The sequence below is a fragment of the Petromyzon marinus genome, unplaced genomic scaffold (genome assembly GCF_048934315.1).
Source record: "Petromyzon marinus isolate PM22_M1 ecotype Great Lakes invasive population unplaced genomic scaffold, UKy_Petmar_22M1.pri1.0 PM_Scaffold_29, whole genome shotgun sequence".
NCBI lineage: Eukaryota > Metazoa > Chordata > Hyperoartia > Petromyzontiformes > Petromyzontidae > Petromyzon > Petromyzon marinus.
In genome coordinates this window covers 156,594-178,594 of record NW_027423268.1, presented here as the reverse complement: position 1 = coordinate 178,594, position 22,001 = coordinate 156,594, and the positions used below count along the sequence as shown (strand labels likewise).

General features: G+C 46.5%; 1 protein-coding gene and 1 long non-coding RNA gene across 2 annotated transcripts; both read right to left on the bottom strand.

Moving 5' to 3' along the window:
* Positions 1 to 8,568: 8,568 nt before the first annotated feature.
* Positions 8,569 to 9,795, bottom strand: LOC142923124 (uncharacterized). Its single transcript, XR_012940533.1, has 3 exons — positions 9,350 to 9,795; positions 8,991 to 9,092; positions 8,569 to 8,638 (listed from the first exon to the last, which is right to left on the bottom strand). It is a non-coding gene; the product is annotated as an uncharacterized LOC142923124 (long non-coding RNA).
* A 6,881-nt stretch (positions 9,796 to 16,676) lies between these two features.
* Positions 16,677 to 20,775, bottom strand: LOC142923113 (uncharacterized). The gene is made up of 3 exons (XM_076064050.1): positions 19,340 to 20,775; positions 19,036 to 19,153; positions 16,677 to 18,388 (listed from the first exon to the last, which is right to left on the bottom strand). Exons 1-3 carry the CDS (start codon positions 19,374 to 19,376, stop codon positions 17,434 to 17,436), a joined length of 1,110 nt encoding a protein of 369 aa, XP_075920165.1. The 5' UTR covers positions 19,377 to 20,775; the 3' UTR covers positions 16,677 to 17,433.
* Positions 20,776 to 22,001: the final 1,226 nt, after the last annotated feature.

Sequence of the window (22,001 nt, the reverse complement as noted above, 5' to 3'; positions counted from 1 at the left end):
CAACGCAGCCTTGCCTCCCGGAGCTCACCGATGAACTTTGTCGAGCTCTTTCAAGATTTTGTGAAGTCCTCACACAATACAGCCTGGCTAAACCCAGGATGGATCGTAGGCATGCCAGCCTGAATGTGTTTTACTGGCGAAGATGTTCCATTGGGGGGGGGGGGGTCCGCTTTTCCGCAAGAATACAGGAGGGCATGACGGTGGCCGTGAATACCCGAGGCTTCATGTGGAGCAACAGACCAGGAAGCTTCCACACAGCTTTACCCAGCCGATGAACAGATGCCACTCGACTGATTTGGAGTGAGACTTCTGCTATCAAATCGGAGCTGGTCATAAGCACACTGCCCAGGTATGGAAAACTCTCCACTCTCTCTACAACTGCCCCATCACCAATCGGGAGTTGAGGGGGTGGAGTGTTTGATGGCACAAAATACCCAGCCAGGTGCTTAGTTTTGGTGGGGCTGATGGTAAGTTTGTAGCATGCTCCAGGTCTAGCAGCAGCGCTTCCAACTTCTTCTAAGTGAACAGCAATCACCAGATCATCAGCATATATAAATGGTTGACCAATAGGGAGCTATCCCTTGACCACATTGATCAGCCTCCCACTGTATCTGTACCAGATGGATATTCCGCCAGTACAGCCAAGGAAGGCTTCTCGAACTACGTTGTCGAAAAAGATGTTAAATAATGTTGGAGCCACAGCACATCCCTGTCGCACCCAAAGGTGAACAGGGAATGGCTCTGACTCCCAGCCACGTAGCTTTACTCGGGCCTACCCACCATCATCAAGGTCCTTAATGATTGTGAGCAGTCAGGGACTCCAAAAGCATGAAGAAAAAAGTTCAACATTCATTACCACTCCCCACCTTAAACACCTACACACACAGCGACAAAAGACACGTTTGACAAAGTCCCTCCTGCAGGAGAGAAGGCTTAAAAACGTGAAACCAAATTTATTTTTCTATAATTTCTTTGCGGTCTACTTGTCAGCACCACAACATCCATGTGGGAACAAGTCATTAAACTGGTAATGCAGGGGGTGCAGGGTTATCAAAAAAGCTTGCGCATATGTGTGCACATGTGAGTGCTAACATCTATGTTCATGTGATTGTGTGAGAGTGCATGGGCATTGCACGTGTGAAAACTTATTATTTACACGCGCTGGACATGAGTTTCTCATTATTTGATGGAAAGTATTAAAGCTGGTTTATCACTCATTTTGCTGGTGATGCTCAATGTAGCTGGCTGTAGCTGGTATTATCAGCTGTTAATGATAATGTGAGATGATGTTGGTGACACTGGGTGTATTTTGGGGTGTTGCCGTTGAGTCTGGGTGTTACTGGCCATACAGGGTACTTCTTCTTTGGTTCTTTCGGTAAAGTCACGTAGAATGATAATAAAATAATAAATTGATAAAATAAAATAACAATAATATTCTCACGACGTTTCGGCCACAACACAAGCGGCCTTCATCAGGTGAAGGGGGCGAGACTGTCTGGTAGGACAGCGCTGGAGTGAAAGAGCCACGTTCAGATACGGCCTTTAAGCTGTGTGAGAGGAACAAAGCGCCTTGACAAAGGAATTAGCATAGAATTTAGCATTGAAATGGCTGAATGATTAGCTTGTGACTGGTCACAGAAATAGCTATGTTAAAAGTTAAAGCATACACACCCGCAGAGGCACCCATTGTTAAAGGGATTAGCATAGAATTTAGCATTGAAATAGCTAAGTTAAGGCATACACATCTTGACAATGGAATTAGCATAGAATTTAGCATTGAGATAGCTGAGTGGTTAGCTTGTACCTGCTGCAGAAATAGAGCTTGTACCTGCTGCAGAAATAGCTACGTTAAAGTCAGAGCATACACATTCACCGAGGCCCTTAGTACAAATCAAACAGGAGAATTTAGCATTGAAATAACTAGGCGAATCCAGCATTGAAACAACTGAGTGATTAGCTAGTGACTGGTCACAGAAATGACTACACATCTGAGCTATTCACAGTACTATATAGTGAACCAATACAAACTCAAATATAAATTACCTTCATGTTATCAATAAACTCTATATTCTCCAATCAGCTAAGCTACCAACAATAAGTCGTTATATATCACAATGCTATATGGCGAAAAAATGGGTGAATTCTTACCCTCAAATTTCAGCACCACGGATAGCTACGGGTCCCGTTCAGACGGACGAGTTCGTCCATGGTCGGAACAGAGGAGGGGGAGAGAGACAGCTGCGAGGCCCTAGTATGCTCCATATTGTAAAACTATACCATTAACCGTGGTGTGAGAGGTATTAAGAGGCAATGCTGGCGAAAGAGCTGCGGTCTGAAGGTCATCGTAAAAATACAATTAATTAAGAACAGAAATGATTTAAAACATCTTTCCAGTGGTTACTAAGCCTGAATCCATCTTCTCGGTTGAAATTGTCTCTGTGCTTGTATATGTGAATGGCCTCATGAACGAATCTCTCATGGTAGCCGGTTGGTTTGCAAAGAACCTCCGTCTTGGAGAAGTCAATGTCATGTGAGCCCACTGAATTATAACAGTGATCTGCCACGGCAGAGGAGTTCGTCCTACCGTGTTTCAAGTCTGCTTTGTGTTCGCGGATGCGGTCCGAGATATGTCTTTTGGTTTCTCCAATGTAGCTACTACCACAGAGGCACTTTAGTTTGTAAACGCCCAGGTACTGTATGTCTGGAAGAGTGGCTCCACAAGAGGATCCTTCTTCATGACTGGAGTGATGGCTTTGCGGATTGTGTAGTCGGAGTAGCCATTAGCCCTGAGAGCCTGGTGTACGTGCTTGAGTTCACTGGTAATGTGTTCCTGGTCGGAAATGCATTGGGTTCTATGGTATAGAGTCTTGATGAGGGAGTTCTTCTGGGATGGATGGTGGTGGGAATCCGGTTTCAAGTAAGCATCTGTATGGGTAGCTTTCCTGTAGACAGAGTGGCTCATTGAACCATCATGTCTTCTTTTAATTAAGACATCCAAAAATGGTAGTTTGCCATCTTTTTCGACCTCCATGGTAAATCTGATGGCTGGGTGTATGGAATTGATGTGGTCGCGGAATTGGTCTAGAGCAGGCTGGCCATGTGGCCAGATGACAAAGGTGTCATCAACGTACCTCTTCCATAAGGTCGGGCGTAGAGTGGCAGTCTGGATGGCGTCAGTTTCAAATTTTTCCATGAATACGTTGGCTACAACCGGAGATAGGGGGGAGCCCATTGGGGTGCCCTCAGTTTGTTTGTAGAAAGTTCCATTCCAGGTGAAGTAAGTGTTGGTTAAGCAATGTCTCACCAGGGGGGGTACATCAGTATGCAGTCCTTGATGAACCAGGTCTTCAATGATAGTGATGGTGTCAGGTACCGGGACTTTGGTGAACAAGGACACCACATCAAAACTGACAAGCAGGTCGTTTGGGGACAGGGAAATGCCTTTGATTGTCGATACCAGGTGAGTAGAATTTAGTACCGCAGAGGTGGTTTTTCCAGTGAAAGGTCGCAGTATATCAGCAAGAAAACGTGCCAGTTTGTAGGTGGGGGAGCTGATAGTAGAGACGATGGGACGAAGGGGTGTATCTTCTTTGTGTATCTTTGGAAGGCCATATAATCTTGGCCATATAAAAATACAGGGTACTTGTATCCGTGTGTTGTTAACGTCGCAGTTACAGGAGACCCTGTGTGACTCGAGCAGTTGGTGTAAACTACGTGTCTTATTTGTACTCTGGTAGACTTTAGGAGTTGCTGTGAACTCTGTTGCTAGAATTTACTGGCCGAATAGATGTCGCTATTAACTCCCATGTATTGTTAGATACTCCAGTTGACTCGGTGTTGCTGTTAACTGCGTGTTGTTCGAATTCGCCAGTTGATCCTGGATGTTGCTGTTAATTGCGTTTGTTGTTGATGTCGCCTCGTATCAATGGGAGACGTTTGTTGTCCTCCCTGCACCAATGCCAGTTCACTCCCCTCCAGGACTCTCACCGCCTCTCTTCACATCTTCATTTTTTCGGGAACGCCTGCCGGGAGCCTCCCCTGCATCACGGAGAAGTGTGCAACCGCGGGTCGCACTGGGATGAAAAGTGGAACACTCCTGACCCACATGCCGGCCGCTCAATATAGGACCACAGAGCTTGAGCAATTGTTGGCACTGGTTCTGGCTATTTTGCCCGCTTGTCTGTGTATTATCATGCCTCCACGCGAAAACTGCATGTGTTACAAATTCTACCACGTTTATAGATGGAATTTTCATGCAAGATGCTAAATACATGCAGAATATTATTTTTAAGATGTGGAGGGACACACACACACGTGGAAATGCAAGCATCAAGATTTGAGGACACAGATAGTGACCAGTGAATAAATTAAGAGAACAGCCGCCATTGAGTGATGTGACCGTAGCAGCTGTGCCAGGCTAGGTGCATTTTGAGATTATGGAACACAGAGTCACCCACATGGAGATATGCAGACATGTGCTTGGCACAGAGGCACATGAAAACGAATGGTTCTTCAGAAATATTATCTGGCGGGCTACAAAAAGTTAGCGACGGAATATCACGTGCCACGCGTACATGTTACGTCACGTGACTTATTTACGTCATAACGTCAGCTATGTGACAGCTAATCACCATAGTTTGTCTCCAACTCTCATCCCTATCTCTTGTATATCACTTTTCATCTCACTAACCTGTATCTACAGGTTTCCACAGTTTATTCAGGTTTGGTTTGTGCGATTTCACGTATATGCGGCTTACCTATTTCTCCACAAAATTCGCTAAATGTCTTTTGAACTCACTCTATATGCCACTTTGCGGTCAGATGTGACACAACATTGCATGTGTACGTATATACTACTCGGCAGGACGCTGTCTTGTGCGGTTTCACTTTGTGTGCCCTTTTTTTGGGAACTTATCCACCGCATAAAGTGAGGGAAACCTGTATTTATACCTCGGCAGGCCACTACAAAAGCCTTCACGGGCCAGATGTGCCAGTGGGAGAACCCTGTGTGATGACATGTGCTATAACGCATCGGTGACACACCGACACGCACGGTAACAATGCTACAGGGGGGCACGTGAAGACACAAGCAGACACGAAGTACCACTGACACAAAGCAACACTGTTGACACCGTTGACACTGAGACACACAAAGGCAAGCAGATGCATGTGCAGACACAAAGGCATACGTATACACAGGAACACACGTGAAAATGCACGGAACCGTGATCTATGATCTAAAGGAAGACGCAGCATGCGTAGTGACACGGAGGGACATGAGGACATGCGGGGAACTAACCGAGAGAAGGTGGGACATTACAGAGACATGTGAGTACACATTTAGACTTGCGGCGACCCACAGGGACACACAAGGACACGTGGGGTAAACATTTAGATATGCAAGGTCCGACGAGGACACAAAAGACACGTGAATGCACGTAGGGCGACATAGGTGATGGGAGAGGGATCTCCTACCGGCCACTGTGTCCCTGCATGTACGTCATGCCCCGTGCCGATCCTCTGAAGACTGTACGACCACCTTGCCCCCGCCCGCACAACTTATGCTGCACAAACACACAACGGATACACGCAAATGTGTACTCAACATCAAACACACACCACACACAATGCGCGTTTATGCGCACAACAGACACCATGCACACGACACAAAAAGCACGCGGAGCACAAAGATTTAACACAATGCGCAATGCACTACACGACGTGTATCGTGGTAATGGTGGTGGGAATGAAGATGATGTTGACAGTGGTACCAATGAATGTGGTTATGATGGTGGTGACGGCATTAATGATGGTGTTAATGACGTTAAAGGTGAAGGCAACACTGGTTACAGAGATGATGGTAATGGTGTTGATGGTGACGGTAACGGTGATGGTGATGAATATGGTGGTTATGACAGTGATCATGGTAGCGGTGATTGGTGTTAAAAGTAGTGGAGATAATACTTTAGTTGTAGGGGTGATGGTTGTGTTATTGATGGTGATGGTGATGACAATGATAGTGGTGATGATGGTGATGAATATGGGAGTTATGATAGTGATGTTGGTAGCAGTGATTTTCATGATGGTGATGATGGTAGCTGTAATGGTGTTGATGGTAGTGGTGATGGTGATAAAACTGTAATATTAGGGGTGGTGATGGTGTGATGACAATGGTAGTGGTGGTTATGACGGCGACGATGATGATAGCGGTGATGTGAAGTACGTACGCACCTTGTCCTGCCGAGTCGTGTGTCTGTTCTGATCTCTTCCTCGAGAGCACCCGGCTGGAACAGAGAACAACTCGCTCACTCGCCCACTCAAACTCGCTCACATTGACCTTCACATACCCACCCTCACATTCACACATTGACCTTACCTGTAAAGATGTGTGTGTGTGTGCGTTTTTTTGAAGATGTGCGTTTTTCCCATGATGATGTACATGTGCGCGTGTCTGTGTACCTGTGAAGATGTGGATGTGCACGTATGTACTTGTGAAGATGTGTGTGTACCTGTGAAGATGTGAGCGTCGGCCTCCGTGTACTCGTGGGGGGTGAAGTCATCTGGCACGAGTGGTGGCGCTGGCGATGAGTCCGAGTCCGCGCGCTGCCTTTTCCCTCCGACCTCCGTGACCTCGGCTGCCCCCGGTGCCTCTCTACGTGTGGCACCCTGCCCATGGAAAGGGGTAAGGGAGAGGCCGAACGAGAGAGAATGAAGGCAACACAGTGGGAGGGGGTGGGGAGGGGAGAGCGGCAGTGGGGAGGTATTCTGGTTTGTGTCGGATTTTTGTCTTTTCCCCCAATGTTATCCCCACGATGCTACCAGCATCAAGTCACGAGTCACAGGATAGGGTACCGATTCGTTAACCCTCGTCGAGTTATCACCAGCGCACCAGGGAAAGAAAAAACAGTTTATTTCATTATTATTTACTCCTTACCTTATGCGATTCCCTGTGCACTTTTTTTCATGCGGTTGCAATTTATTTTGCTCAGTCGGTGTAAGCCGCCGAGTTCGCGACGGGTTTCTTTTTACATTTTTATTGCTCTATGCCCATGTACCATTCGCATTCCGCTGTGATGCGCACCGATGCCTACTTTATTGACGGCAAAAATTTGCACGCCACGACGTAATTCGCTCAAACACATGCAGAATGTTCACAAGAATAACGCATCTGAATTCGTATGCAATTTTGTAAGCAATGTCTTACCCCAACACAGGCTGGTGTTCAGATGGAATGGGAAAGGGCAGCAGTGAGTGGGGAGGGGGTGGGTGGGTGGGGACTTAAGGGCACCAGGAGGGGCCGGGTCCCACGAAGCCCAGTCACAAACGCAAGGCCCGGGGGTGCAGGTCCTGCAACAGGTTCCCAGTTCATACTCTTTGGTTCTATTCGGTCACGTAGGTAAAAAATAAAACAACAAAAATCACGACGTTTCAGCCACAACACAAGCGGCCGAAACGTCGTGATTTTTGTTTTATTTTTTACCTACGTGACTACCGAATAGAACCAAAGAGTATGGATCCTTGCAGTCACGAAAGCTTTAAATCTAGGTTCCCAGTTCCCCCATTGGCCGTGGAAACGCCGGAGCGCGAGTGAGCGGGGCGCACCTGTTTCTGCTCTCGCACAGTCGGTACGGCGACCGGCTCCTCTTGAGGGCGCTCCACCTTCATCTTCTTCTCCGCTGCAGACACCGGGATCCGTCACTCATGGCGCGTGCGTGCAGTAGTGTGCTGGTTAATGCACTGCAAACCCAGTGACCTGATTTCAATTCCCGCTTGCGATCAACAGCAATGGCAAATATTTGATCAAGTCCTGGGCCTCCCCGAGGTCGACCGAGCCTTAAATGAGTACCGGGCACGATGTGTAATCATCAGTGCTGGGGAAACAAAGGCAGCCGAGCCTGGTGTTGACTACCCACCCCTCGTGTAATCCTGGATCTTCAGAGACGCTTGCTAACAATACTTGCCCCAAGTCTGTTAAAGGTGATACGATTTTTGTCGTGTGTGTGTGTGCGTGAGCAACGCCTCGACTTCTGTACTTGTCTGCATGTGTGTGTGTGTGCACATGCACGTGCAAGTGTTTGTGACTGCTGGATTAGTGCATGTCTCTGTGTTCATGGTGTGTGTGTGTGTGCCTTCACCGTATTTGGCTTTTGCAGGCTGTGCAGAGCTCTTCTTTGGTTTCTCTGGCGCTTTCATCAGTTTCCAGCGACTACAGATCTACAGAGACGGATGAGATAGCACTCAACGGGTTCTCATCACTCACTCAGTCAACTACTTAAACACTCATTCACTTACTCAGCCACTCAGGTACTCGTTCAACGATCCAACCACTCATGCACTCAACTGCACTCTCTCACCTACCCAAGCACTCACTCAACCATTCATTCACCCACTCATCTGCTCAAACATGCACTCAAATAACCACATTAATCACCAAACCACTAAAATTCCTCACTCAGCACCCATCCGCACAAGTGGTTTGTGAAATGGAATGATGGAGATAATGATGATGATGATGGAGATGATGATGTGAGCAAGATGTTAGCACACAATAATCACGTGTTACCTCAAAGAGTTTTGAGTTAGGATCCCATTTCTTTTCTTGAAATGGCAGAGATTTCCCGTCACTGGATGGTAGATACTGCAAGCACAAGCACATGAACAGATGCACAAGCGAACTTTTTTTTATTTTCAATCACTTCCTCGAGTCCCCACGTCTTCATGTTTCCAGTATTTCTGCGTCAATGAAGACCGTTTTATCCAAATCCTAAGTGACCCCGTGTCACGTGTGACCCTGTGCTAATATTGTGTCTCTATGCCTCCTATCTGTCTCTCATTTACCATGCCTCCTGTGTGTTCCCCACGTCCCTAAGTCGCTTGTATCGCTGCATTGTCTTGGTGTCCTTGTAATTCCCGTGTCTCAAAGTCCATGTATCTCCTTGGCACTCAACTACCCCTGTGCCTCCACATGTCCCTGTCTCCCCATGTCTCACCATGCCAAAGGGGTTGACGAACGTCTGCAGGACACGCGCTGCCTTCATCTGGGACGTGGAGCTCTGAGCAGTGCGAGCCTCGTTCTGCTGCTCTTCGCTGTCCTGCACACTACAGCAGAGCGCAGAGCGCTACAGCACATCGCAGCGCACTACAGCAACATGACAGCAATTTCAGCACAGCTCAGAATGCGACAGCACACAAGAGAACGCACAGAACGCCCCAGCACATGGTGGCTAACACAGCAAACACAGCACGGTACAGAAAGCTACAGCACACGAGATCACACACAGTGCTTTCGCCAGCGGTGTGGGAGATGAGACATGGGTTGGTTGTGGTCGTGTGTGGATGTTGGGCTCACGTCAAACAGGGTGAGGACCGGGCGCGTGACAGGCACCGCCCTCCGTGCTCCCTCCACTGCACCACACAAAGACAAAAGTCAAAGATCCTCAATATAGCCTTGAAAAGACTTTTAGGGCAAGTGATGTTAGCGAGCATCTACGAAGGTCAGCACAGAACACGAAGGGGATGGGAGGACCAACACTACACCCAGCCACCTTTGTCTCCCCAGTGCTGATGCTTTACACGCACTGAGTACTCATTTAAGGCTGAATTAATCTAAGGGAGCCCCAGGACCGGTTTAGATATTCGTCACCGGTGTTGGCCATAAGCAGCAATCGAACTTGGGTCGCCAGGTTAATAGTGCAGCACGCTAACCAGCTAAACTACTGCTGTTCGTCGTGACCGGGAATGGAACTTATGCCATCAGGAACGTGCCACTACACACTACCACTGCACAACCGCTCTCTAGCGACATACAGACATACGCTAGCACAGAAGATGCACAGAGATACAGACTGAACAATACACACGTGAACACACACACCCACACACGCGCAATAATATACAGGGCCACACACCTGTTGCAACCGCTGACACACAAGACATACGCATGCAGACAGGCAAATAAAGACACGTTAACACCTGTTTGACCACTAGTGGGCGGTATATACTCCGCTAAGGGACAGTCCTTTGGAACTACTGGTCGTAGGTTGGTTTCCTCAAGGTCCTTTCCCAGTCTGTTGGTCAGTAGTTGAGTGGTCCATATTTCTGCTGGACGCTTGGTTTCGTTCTTGATTGTCCGTGACAGGTCGTTGAGTTCTGTTATCATTTGAATTCCTGTAAAGTCTTCAACTTCTTCATCTTCTGGATCCCTATGCTGCTCCGGCATTGACTGTGCCCATATTTGTCGGGATTCAAGGTTCATGACGGGTTTAAGGCGATTCAGTAGTTCGATCCCAATGATCAGCTCTTTTCCTGGGTTCTGCACGACATATAGTGGATGGCTCATGTTGACTTTGTTGAACGTGAGCTTCATCATGACCTTGCCCAATGGCCGCATGTGGGTCCCTTCGCATCCTGAGTAGGTGAGCCTACTTGGCATCATCTGTAACGTTTCATTCTTCCTCTGGACGGCAGTCTGGAGTTCATCAAACATGTCTCTGGATATCATGGATATTTCTGCTCCCGTATCACAAAGGCCCTGGCTGGTCAGGGTGTCTTGCAGTATTACTTCCACGTGGACTCGTCCGACCGGTCCTACGGGAATTAATTCCCCCAGATGGTACCCTTTACCCTCTGGTACCACCTCGGTGACTGCTTTGGGGTTTCTTGAGTTTCTTATGTTCTCTTGGGCTATCTTTGCGTTGGGTGCGTCCTCTTCCTGTGTGTGTTTTGTTGGTATTCTTTTCTTGGCTGTTCGCATGGGAGTCTTCATACTCTCTTGATGTTCTCTTTCCATCCGAATATAGTGAGCGTATCGACTCCTGTTGGCTGCCTGTGGTCTATGCCCCATTGCTAGCGGAGGCGGCAGTGGGAGACGATATGGGGATTGGTTCGGTGGGCGTCGGCCTCCGCGGGGTAGGTATGATCCGTCATTCGCTCTCCATCCTCCATAGTTCCAAGATCAGCCCTCTTCTATATTCCAGGGCTGTGGGGGCCGTGGGTGCCAGGTCCCCCGTGACCAGTTGTCCGGCGTGTTGCTGCTGAGTTTTGATCCTCGTGGATTTGGCGCCCTCTCCTGGGGTGTTTCATGTTCGTTCCGGGTGGTTCTGTTATTATTCCCTGGAGACTCGTTTCCTTCCAGATTGAGACGATCTTTGTCTTTGGTGATGATGTGTGTTTTAGCTGTGCTAGTGGTTCTCCGTCCGTTCACCCAGGCCGTGTGGGCCTTGCTTTCAATCTGGCGCAAGGAGGCAGTCTCGGGGTCTAGCATCGTTCCTACTATCTTCACTATTTCAGGTCTTAGTGATTGGAAGAACATAACTTTTAATATCTTCCCTTCTTCCTGGGCGTTGTCCACGTCACCTGCGGAATTTGCTCTCTTGAGGCGTAGGAGATAATCTCGTGGGTCTTCGTCCGCACGCTGAGTCATCAATTTTTGCCGCGTTCAATCCTTCAGATAGTGTGGAGTATTCCCCAAATCTATTAACTACTGCTCGGCTTAATTGCTTAAAATCGCTCTTGACCCTATTTGGCAGGGATGTTACCCATGGTCTGGCGGTTTCATGTAAGCTCCTTGACAATAAACATGCTTTTTCTGCTGATTTACCCAGACCCCGGATCTTAGCCTCCTGTCCTACTGTAGCTATGTGGTTGTGTATATCCCTGGTTTTGTTGTGTGGATCGAAATAGGGAATTCTGACGAGCGCTTTGTCCATCAATTTCAGAGTCTTACTACTGAATGAGTATTCGGACAGTTGATCGTCGTCAGAGGCGTCAGATTCAGAGGATTTGTCACTCGAGCTGTCCCTGCCTTCGCTATCACTACTGTCATGTTTCCCGTGTCTGTGTCGTGGTCTCCCTCTGTCCGAGGATTCGTATCTGTCCCGTGGCTTGTGTCCCTTATTTCTCTTATGTGGGTCTTGTGATCCATGCCTGTGGGTTGGTGTGCGTGATCTCCTTGAGCTGTGTCTATGTGGTGAGTGTTTTTGTCCTTGACCTTCACGCCGTCTACTACGTGCGTGGTGGCTGCTAGGTGATGTGCTGTGTTTATGTTTGTCTGGTGCTACATGGTTGTCGGGATTCCTGTGTTTGTCATCTGTGGTGCGGGTGGTTTTGCGTTGGTAATTTTAATGTGTCGTGCGTTTCTCTGGTGAGCTGTCCCTTGTACCCGTGTTATGTTGGTCATGTTTGCTTGAGGTGCGTTTCTCTGGTGAGCTGTCTGAGCTATCTGCATCTGATGGGTCATGTTGGCGTGATGTACGCCTTCCTGGAAAGTGATCCCTGCTGTAGGTTCCACGTCGGTCATGCTTACGTGAGGTGCGTTTTCCAAGTGAGCTGTCTCTGTCATCTGCACCATGTCGGTCGCACTTGCGTAGCGTGCGTCTTTCTGGTGAGCTGACTGAGCTATCTGGAACTGGTTGGTCATGTTTGCGCGAGGTGCGCTTCTCCGGAGAGTAGTCCCTGCCATAGATTCCACGTCGGTCGTGCCTGCGTGGAAGGAGTCTACCAAGTGAGCCGTCTCTGTCATCTGCATCATGTCGGTCGTACTTGGGTAGCGTGCGTCTTTCTGGTGAGTTGTCTATGTCATGTTGCTCGTTTCGCCCCAGCTCCGCCCTTTGTCGCTCTATCAGTACAGAATACCCTGGTGACTTAGGGTTAATATTTTGCCTCTCTCTAACCTCGGGGTGGTCGGCCTCCTGTTTTCCTGTTTGTGTCCGTATTTCCCCTTCCCTCTCCTCGATTTGCGAGGGGGTTTCTTTATCAAAATCGCTTTGCATTGTAGCCATACTTTGTGTGGGATCTGGCCCTGGGCTACGTCCGCATGGCTCGGAGTGTGGTAAACTGTTACTCCCGTATGTGTTCTGTGTACCGACGTCTGGGGGTCCCGCTGGTGCATTCAGCGCCGACTCTTTTTCTCTCACGAGGGCGTGCAGACGCACTACCTCTTCTATTAGGGACAGTTTTTCCTTCCTTTCCCTCTCAAATTTTTCCCCAGTCCATAATCTTTCTCTGTCTGTCTGTGTGAGGAGATACGAGTCTAACCTTGCTATTTCTGCAATTTTTATGTCACGTTTGGCTTTGCTACATTTCATCACATCCTTAAGTAGTTTCCTCCTATGTGCCTTAACATCTTCTCTATGTCTCCCCTCCATTATGTCTTTCTGCTCTGTCTGCTCTCTAGCAGTCCGTCCAGTACGTTTTAACACAAATTCACGATATTGTTTTTCCATAGATTCTATCTCCTCCTCGGAGGGCCACTCTGTATCAGTGTTATGCGTTGGGATGTCACCCTCAGAACGTTGCGGGTCATGTGCCATCTCTATTATGTAGTGTAGTTAATAGACTTAAGAGTGTATCTTAACTCTAGCCTCTCATGTGTGGCGTGAGTTACCCTGGAATTCCCCTCAGAGCGCACATAAAAACATTTGTATCACAGAATATGTTGGTTCAATTTGAGCAAATAATCTTACTCCCACTGTCTTTGTTATACACTGCTACTCTGGTATTTTCTTCAGAGTGCGTTTTTTGTTTGTTTTACACCGTTTACCGTCACAGCGCAATGTTAGTTCACAAAACCTTGATTTGTACAACAGTGATTCGGTCCTTCATTTAAGCATAACCTGTCTGCGAGAGATCCCGGACGAGACCCCAATTTGTTCTGTATGTGGGTGTGTGAAAATTGATGAAAAATAATGAAAATTAAATGAAATTCGAAATTTGCATAATTAATCCAAAATTATGTTAATTCGTGTAATTATGCGTATAACTATGCTAATTAGAGAGGTAATCGTATTAATTATACGAGTGGGTGTGGTTGTGTTAATGATGAAAGCCTTTATGATAATCAGGTCCCGCCTCGTTGACGAGGTGGGGTTATCAATCAGGATAACGCAATCAATCGTGTGCAGTTACGCTAGTGTCAATTCGGCCTCGTTGTCTAACTTCGTATTATTGATCAGCATAATACAATGATTCTCGCTTTAACACTCCCCGAGTCTTCATATTTTAGGTCCCAAGTTCATATCATTCGCTTTAAAGTTTAATGAGTGTGGATTGGTGTGTTTATAGTTTAGGTTCCCGAGTTCATATCGCATCGCAGGAAACAGATCTTACGCAAAAATTTCAGGAAAGAATCACACGACCACTTCTGTATTAATCAATTTATTTTCTATTAAACCTTAACTATAACATGTATGTGAACTCTCAATCTCAGAACTTCAACACGGTATCCACACGGTATCAAGACAGTATCATCAACGACTGTACGATTTCACTTTGAAAACACATGGACCCCGCATTAAGCGATGGTTGTTAGTGAAAGAGAGTTATTAGAACATGCAAATGCTATACTAAACAAAAACCTTAACTTTATAATGAATGATTATATTGAATTGTCCCCGCAGTATCGTACTCATTGATCATAGATCATATGCAACCCTTATCACGTTGTTAGCACACTGGGTCACAGAACAGGTGATTATTCTGTAGAGTACGCGAATACGTGCGGCGATTTCGAACGAAAGGTACTTTAAAGATTATACGGCGGTAAGAAAAACAATAAAAACAGTTATTATTCTTAAAGGCACAAATCTCAACAGATACATCGGCAGATTATCTGACTACATAATGGCTTGGAGTAAGGGCATGCGATGGTGTGCTCCTTTCCCCTGAAGATCTTACCTGATACCAAGTTTTAATTGATTGTGGACCAGATCGCCTGATGAGGATCTGGTGGGACACACCCTTCCCCACAAGAGCGTGGCTCTACGGAAGAAGGTGTCAAAAATCAATTCGTATTGATGGATCTGTTGAATATTCATGCGATTAAGAGTACAGCCCACTAAATAGTAAAGAGGACAACTATGGATATACTTATAACGACGGGTGGTTGTCACTCGGTCTCGATGTGACGCCTTCACAGCCACTGATGGCCGATAGACTTGAGTGTTGGCTTCTGGTTAAGGACCCGTGTATGTTTGAGTGACATGAATTGTTTTGAATAGTCAGTGTTCGGAGTCGATCTTTGTGTAAAACAGACGCCTGCTTGTCGTGTGGTGAGGGGGCGGTGCGCGTCATACGTATAAGTCAATTCGGCGGTCACCGTGTTGAACGGATTCGGATGTCGTCGATACGCTGCTGCAGTTCAGAACGCGGTCGGTAGATGGCGGCCACAGCTCGCTCGCAGCGTGCACGGTGGTTGAGTGTTGACCCGGGTGCGCACTCGGCTGGCGATGCACGGTGTGCACGCAGCCTCGTCGCCAAACAGCGACCCTCACCACCCCGGCGGCAGCAGAGACCTCCGCGTCGGCAGAGGCTGACCCACGCAGGGGCGAGTTGAGCTGTCAAGCGGGTCTTGCCCGCCTGCAGATGAGATTGGGAGCCGCTCCGATGAGTCGAGCCCCCGATGGCCGGCTCCGGTGAGCCGATCGAACTCATCTGAGTTCCGATGAACTGCGGACGAGTCGAGCCGACCCGCTGGTCGCAGATCGCTCCTGAGTCGACCCCCTGGTCGAACTGAGGTTTCCATGCTCAGGATCCTCTTTTTATGCCCAAAAATCCCTTCACTCGGATCCTGCCCACAAGGCGGGGTTTCTTTCGATTTTTGCTGTGTCAGGATTTGTCCGTATGTATCTGCGTCCGTGTGTGTGTCCGTACGTGTGTCAGTGTGTGTCCTTGTGTGGATCACCCACGGTATATTCCGTTGTCATACTCCTACCATAAAACCCACAAGTAAAACAATCAAATGTTATAAATTGTCTCGAATGCGCCTCCCTGTCTGGGTGCACAACCTGGAGGGAGGGGCGATATTCCCTCCGACTTTCACCGACGCAGAAAGAAACGGTTAAGGTTTGTAAAGTTAACATTTATGCCTCACAGTTTCACAGTTATGCTCTGTATGTAACCCAAGTTCTGGGTTACCTTCCAGAGTTGTTTCTCCTACCATGGAGAAACAACCCCCTGAGATTCTGATCAAAACCATCACGTTACCATACATAGCAGGCGTTACCAAAAATATTTCCAAAATTCTAAACAAACACAAGATCCAGGTCCGATTCAGTACAATACACAAAATACGTGATCTGATCCCATCCGTAAAGGATGTCATTCCTGACTTACAGTACCCTGGTGTCTACAAACTGAGTTGCATTTGTGGTGATTGCTATATTGGGGAAACGAAGCAATGTATCTGACCGCATTCACGAGCACAAGTCAGATTTGAAACACGATAGGACAAATTCTTCTGCTGTGGCTGATCATTGCTACCAAAGTACTCTGCAAGCCATCTGGATACCACCAAAGATTTGTCCATGAATCCATCCAGATATACAAACATAGTCGTAACTTCAACCAAGAGGATGGTTTAAAATTGAGCATTCATTGGAAGGATGTTATTAATCAAGTAAAACTTTAGCTGCTTTAGAGTTTATATTCATATCCATATCTCCGGTCTTTTACTCCCAGCCTTACACACTACCATCACTAGGAAATTTGACGTGCAATGTTTCAATCGTGCAAATTTGTCCCCCATCCCACTCTCCCCCGCCCCCCGCCGCCCCCCGCCGCCCCCCCCCCCATCCGTTGTACATGAGTACCATGGCCAGGAGCTTCAATAATCTCCGTCCCCCAACACTCACCCCCCTCCCTACCCTGCATCCGTCCTCCCTGGCTCCTCCCCCCTTCTTACCATTTATAATCGCTTGTCACAAATAGCTCTCTCTACTCACCATAGTATTTTTTACTGTGGCTGTTCCACCTGATGACGGAAGCTTGTGTTGCCTCCGAAACGTCGTGATTTGATTTAGTTGTTTTCATTGTTTTTTTTACTTTTTACCAACGTGACTTTACCGAAGGAACCAGAGTATACTTAACAATATTAAAACATTTAATTCCCACTCACAACCAACATCAGTGATGATAATCTGAATGGGTCCTGGGCCTCTCCTAGGTCAACTCGGCCTCAAATGAGTACCCGGTGCGGTGTGTGTAAACATCGCTACTGTTGAGTCAAAGGCGACCTTCATAAACGCTGTGAAGGCAGGCCATACAGGGGATCGTTGTCGTGTATGTTTTTGTGTGAGTGCGCTTACATGCCCCCTTGTGTGTGAAATTGTTGGGATCCATTATGCGCCTTCCGACAAACAAGCCAGCATCATCGGGAATCAAGGCAAGTTAAGTTAAAACTGATTTTTCTTTCTATTTACCAACATTTATTTGGTATGTTATGTATAATATAGTATTTATTACAGTATAAAATGCAAATGTACAATATTTTTTATGTGTTTAACAATGTTTCCCTTTTAAAAATGATAAAACAATTTATAGCAATGAGTTATGTGCATTTAAATATAATACATTTTTGACGACCGTCTTATAAACCGTTCGACTTATGAACAGGTGATAAGTCGAGGGCTGCCCATATATTTGACAATATTAAAACATTTAATCCCCCTCACCACTTCCCCCACAACAACAGACGAACTTAATAAGAGCGCGTCCGAACCGATGCAATCTCTTGCGGATGGTTGGTGATTGGGATTTGGGGACCTCAATAATTTTTTCTGCACTGTCCATGTCACTCTGTACCATGGCTTTCATTTGTTCAGCATCGTGAGGCTTAGAGTCTGCCTTAACCGTGCTCTCGGACTCCAGGAGAGGGTTAACAGTGTCGTCTGCGTTTATAGGCAGAGACAATATGGAGCCCATGCTCGTCTCGGCTCCATTTTGGGTCGCCTCATCGACTGCCTCAATTGAAATATGAAATTCCTCAATATCCAGAGGCTTGATGTCCGCATCAATTCTGGTCTCCGACTCTGGGAGGGGGTCAGCAATTGATGCTGTCGAAGACACAGCAGTGTTCACATCTTCCACCTGAATGCTGCATTTTGTGGTGGATGTTGAGCTAGTGGCTGTAGGCATCTCCACATCCAAAATGGTTCCGGCGCTTAATGCAACAGAAGCAGAAGCCAGGAAGGCGTCAGTCCTTGGCTCAATTAAGGGGACTGCAACGGCGGCTGGAGATGGAAGGAAAGTGGCAGTGGACACCTTAGTGGCCAAAATGGGAATTGCCACTCCGGAAGAGCTGCAGCAAAATGATTCGACTGGAATTTGGCCAGGAGAAGTAAGTTGTGGAATTGAGGGAAGGTGGCAAGGTGCTGGAGCCGGGATGAAGAAGTTGTTGGGGTCCGAATCCAGCCAGCATAATTGGTAGGGGTCCATTGTCTTGGAAGGGATGTTGTAGGGGTCCAGAATAGGGAAGGTCTTGGTTGCAGGAGCCAGATGGGAGTTGATCTTGCATGCTGGTGCCTGGTGAAGTCCAGGTGGTGGAGCTGGAGCTGCACTCATCCATGGGTGCTTGAGAGCACTTTTCGGAGTTAGACGGTCATTTGGGTTCCAGCTGAAAACAGAGAGACAAGTACCGATGAGAAGATCAGCAAAATATACATACCCAAATGACACATTAAAGTGATACAATAAGCTTACATCCACTTGATAAAGTATCTAAGGGTTTGCAGGTATGTGAAGATAGGTATGGTAAGTCCACGCTCAAAGTGTGCGTACACAACGTGTTATCGCTAAAGTAAAGTTATTCCATTCTGTTACGGGCTTTCTGAGCGGTTCATGACAAACAACTTTATTCAGCTGCATGGCTGAGCAGTATAGGAATTCTAGGTATATGCGCGGAATAATATAATAGTACGTGGTGGCGTACCCTTATCACAGTTTTTTTTTCTCGCCATGGGATGACTGCAAGCTAATTTTATAGTGAAAATGTGCAAATGTGCATGGTTTTTATTTGTTTATCTCTGTAATGTGTAAACGGTAATTCCTCACTAAATGCATTTTTTCTTAATACAGAACATCTATTAGCGCGTTAAATGAGGATACAGTACTGCATTTGCCCTTTCATTCTTTACCTAGTTTCTTCTGCAGAGAGATGCAAGATAGCTGTACATTGCAAAGGGGATGCATATTCCCTTATGATATAGAAATTTACTGGAATTTTGTTACAGTTGAGGGAAACTCAAAGAGTGGGACACTCACCATAGGATGGAGCTGATGAAGTCCAGGAACAATGGGTCTCTCGTTTTCAGAAACTCCTTGAGCGGGCAACACTGAGGGGTCTCCTGCAGACATTCCTTGGTCAGTTGCCCAAAGAAGTCTGCAGTGGGTACAATCGCAAACGATGTCATGCATTAAAATATTATTCATGTGCACAAGGCTGTGATGTACAATGAAGGCTGTGAAGGACGTGGGGAAACAACCCAACTTTCACGTCATTGTGCAGCCAGACGAGTGATGTTATAACACCTAATCGCATATTAAAAAAAAAAATTGCAGTACTCACTGAAATACCGAGGACCGTCTGGTGCAGCGTGCAGCATCTCAAAAGGTGGTGTTCCCACAATCTGAAAATAAACGATACATTTGATCTCATGTCACTGGCGAGTTAAGAGGCGTTTTCTGTACGTACTTACATACATGGTTCGTATCATATTGATTAAATTATTCATTATTGAGTAATCACTTGATTTCACGTAACATGAAGCTGTTTAAAATTGAATTTGTACTCAAAGTCAAATGAGCATTGAGGCAGTGATCATAGCCTGGCTGCAGCCCTGAGTCAGTGGTAAAACTCCATTCATACGTCACAGGTGAATATATCTCTATGACAACCAATGTCGACTTCCCTAAAAAGTAGTACTCATTTTATCGACACTGTAGGGCTGAATAAACCCCAACCAGATTTAAACCCACAATCTTTCGCTAATAAATATACAAAATTATAAAATTAATGTTACCTTTGTGATGCCAGCGATCTCCTGACTCTCGCTGCTCATTGACATCAGTCGTTTGCCGACAGATATCTCAGCTAGTATGCACCCGGCAGCCCACATGTCAATTGATGTTCCAAACGGCTGGCCCAGCAATACTTCGGGAGCGTTGTATCCGGGCGTCCCAAATAAATCATCGGCTGGAGAAAAATAAAAAAAATACAATATTGCTTAGGTGGCCTGTAGGAGTCATAGTTTCACTAAAAGAATCCCCAATGTGTTCGCACCCTGTCCTGCATGATATGTGATAGTTTTCAAGTTTCAAGTTTTAATTTATTAGGTATAGCCCTGTGAGCCATGCGGCTCTTAAGTCGGGTGCAACCGCAACAAACAGAATATGACAGGACGTGATTTTACACGGAAGTGGACATTCCCAATGCACGGTTGTGAATTGGAGATCGTAAGGAGTTGTGAGCATTCCCTTAATACCTCGTGTGGAGCTACCATGCGCAGGCATCACTGCGTGATGCCTGTTCACATCAGCATCGTTCACGCAATTTGCATGAACGACGCTATATAAAACACAAAATTATTCCAGATAACAGGATCTGTAGGAATATTTAGAAATGTGATGATGTGTATAAATGTATATAAAGTGTAACTTACGAAATTCATATTCAAAAAAACTTCCTCCGAAGTCGGCCAATCGGATGGCTGCCGTGTGGTGATCTTTCACCAAGATGTTTTCCTGAAAAAATTAAGAAAACGGACGCATTATTTGTATTGTATTTAACCAAATGAGAGTCCATTAAGATGATTCCTGTCTGTATGGAAGAATGGCGTTCATTTTGTGCACTGTACATCTAACGTTATAAGTGTAAATGAATTATTTCTCGAGTCGGAAGCAGGGGGATCAATAACTCTCGTAAAGATGATCCAATACAACATCTTGTACTGAAGTTGGTCATGAAAACAAAACACTTATAATGGGAAGAATTGACATGGCGACTCTTCTCATCGGCGCGAACGGAGTTGTTCCGCAATTCAGGATGGTAAAAAAAGAAAAACCTGAATAATTACGTACAAGAATGAAAATAGGGTCACGGATAATTGGTGTTTCTGTGGACTCTACAGCTGCCATGGATAATGGGAGTCATAGGTAATATGATCACGGATAAGAGCTCTTCTGTATGAGGCAGCTGTGATGGGAATTCAACTGGCCACCACGTGGCAAAGAGCTACAGGTGCATGAGGCGCATACACTGCTCGATATGTTTAAAAGATCACCGTAAAGGTGCAGGCCTGCAATTATTTGCTCACCCCTCTACTTCCAGAAAGGCCTCCATCATTGAGTAGGTCGAGAGAGCTACTTAAATGGTTTTGGGCTACTCGTATACACAGCCAAATGTCTCAAAAGTGGTCGGAGTACCCACACTTTACGCCACCACTTGTGACTTTGTGATGAACTGTGTTGTACTTATTTATCCTTCTGGGTGTATAGAGGTGGTGGGTGGGTGGGTGGTTGGAGAGTTGGGATTTCAGAACCTGTCCACTGTTGCAATTGCCAAGCCGGGAGATCAAATTGAATCGATTCCCTCTGGGTTTAAAGTCTAGTGTGCTACCCATGACACCATGGCAGCGTCCCTTAGACCTGCTTAATTCCTCTAAAAGAAATGTAATGATAAACCCTTACCAGCTTGAGGTCCCCATGGACTACGCCGTTCTTCTTCAGGAAGGCCAGCACTTCCATCAGGGAACGGGCGTATCTCTTGACGGAGGACAGAGTAAATGCTCCGTTCGAGTTCACCACGTCAAAGAGGCTGCCCGCGCTGACAACGGAAAACGCACAACATACAGAGTGCAGGATGGTTAATTAAACACAGCATCAAGCACAAAGGCACCAGCACATCCACACATGCACGGCAAGTCCTTGAACACTAAAGGTGAGGTAAGACATTCGAGGTGTAACAATGCATGGAATACGTGCTGACTGCAGATAGTTGTTTTCTTTTTTGCAAACTGGTTACGAAATGGTTAATGCATCTGCTTCTTAACAATGCAGTGTAGCATAGCTAAGGATTGAGCACTGATCGAGATGAAGCAGCTGCCAAGCTTGTAGTTTTACACATCCTGTAAGTGTCACGCTTGTAATGGACTTAGTGTTCTTACTTGATGTAGTCCAACACGAGATAATGGTAATCTCCCACGACGAAGTTTTCCTCAAGCCGGATGATG

Excerpts from the sequence above, each read along its gene's own strand:
- LOC142923113 (XM_076064050.1), bottom strand. The coding sequence starts at position 19,376 with ATGCTGCACGCTGCACCAGACGGTCCTCGGTATTTCA. Across the intron at positions 19,154-19,339 it reads AGACGGTCCTCGGTATTTCA|ACTTCTTTGGGCAACTGACC; the intron begins GTGAGTACTGCA and ends TACCCACTGCAG. Across the intron at positions 18,389-19,035 it reads TTCATCAGCTCCATCCTATG|CTGGAACCCAAATGACCGTC; the intron begins GTGAGTGTCCCA and ends CTCTGTTTTCAG.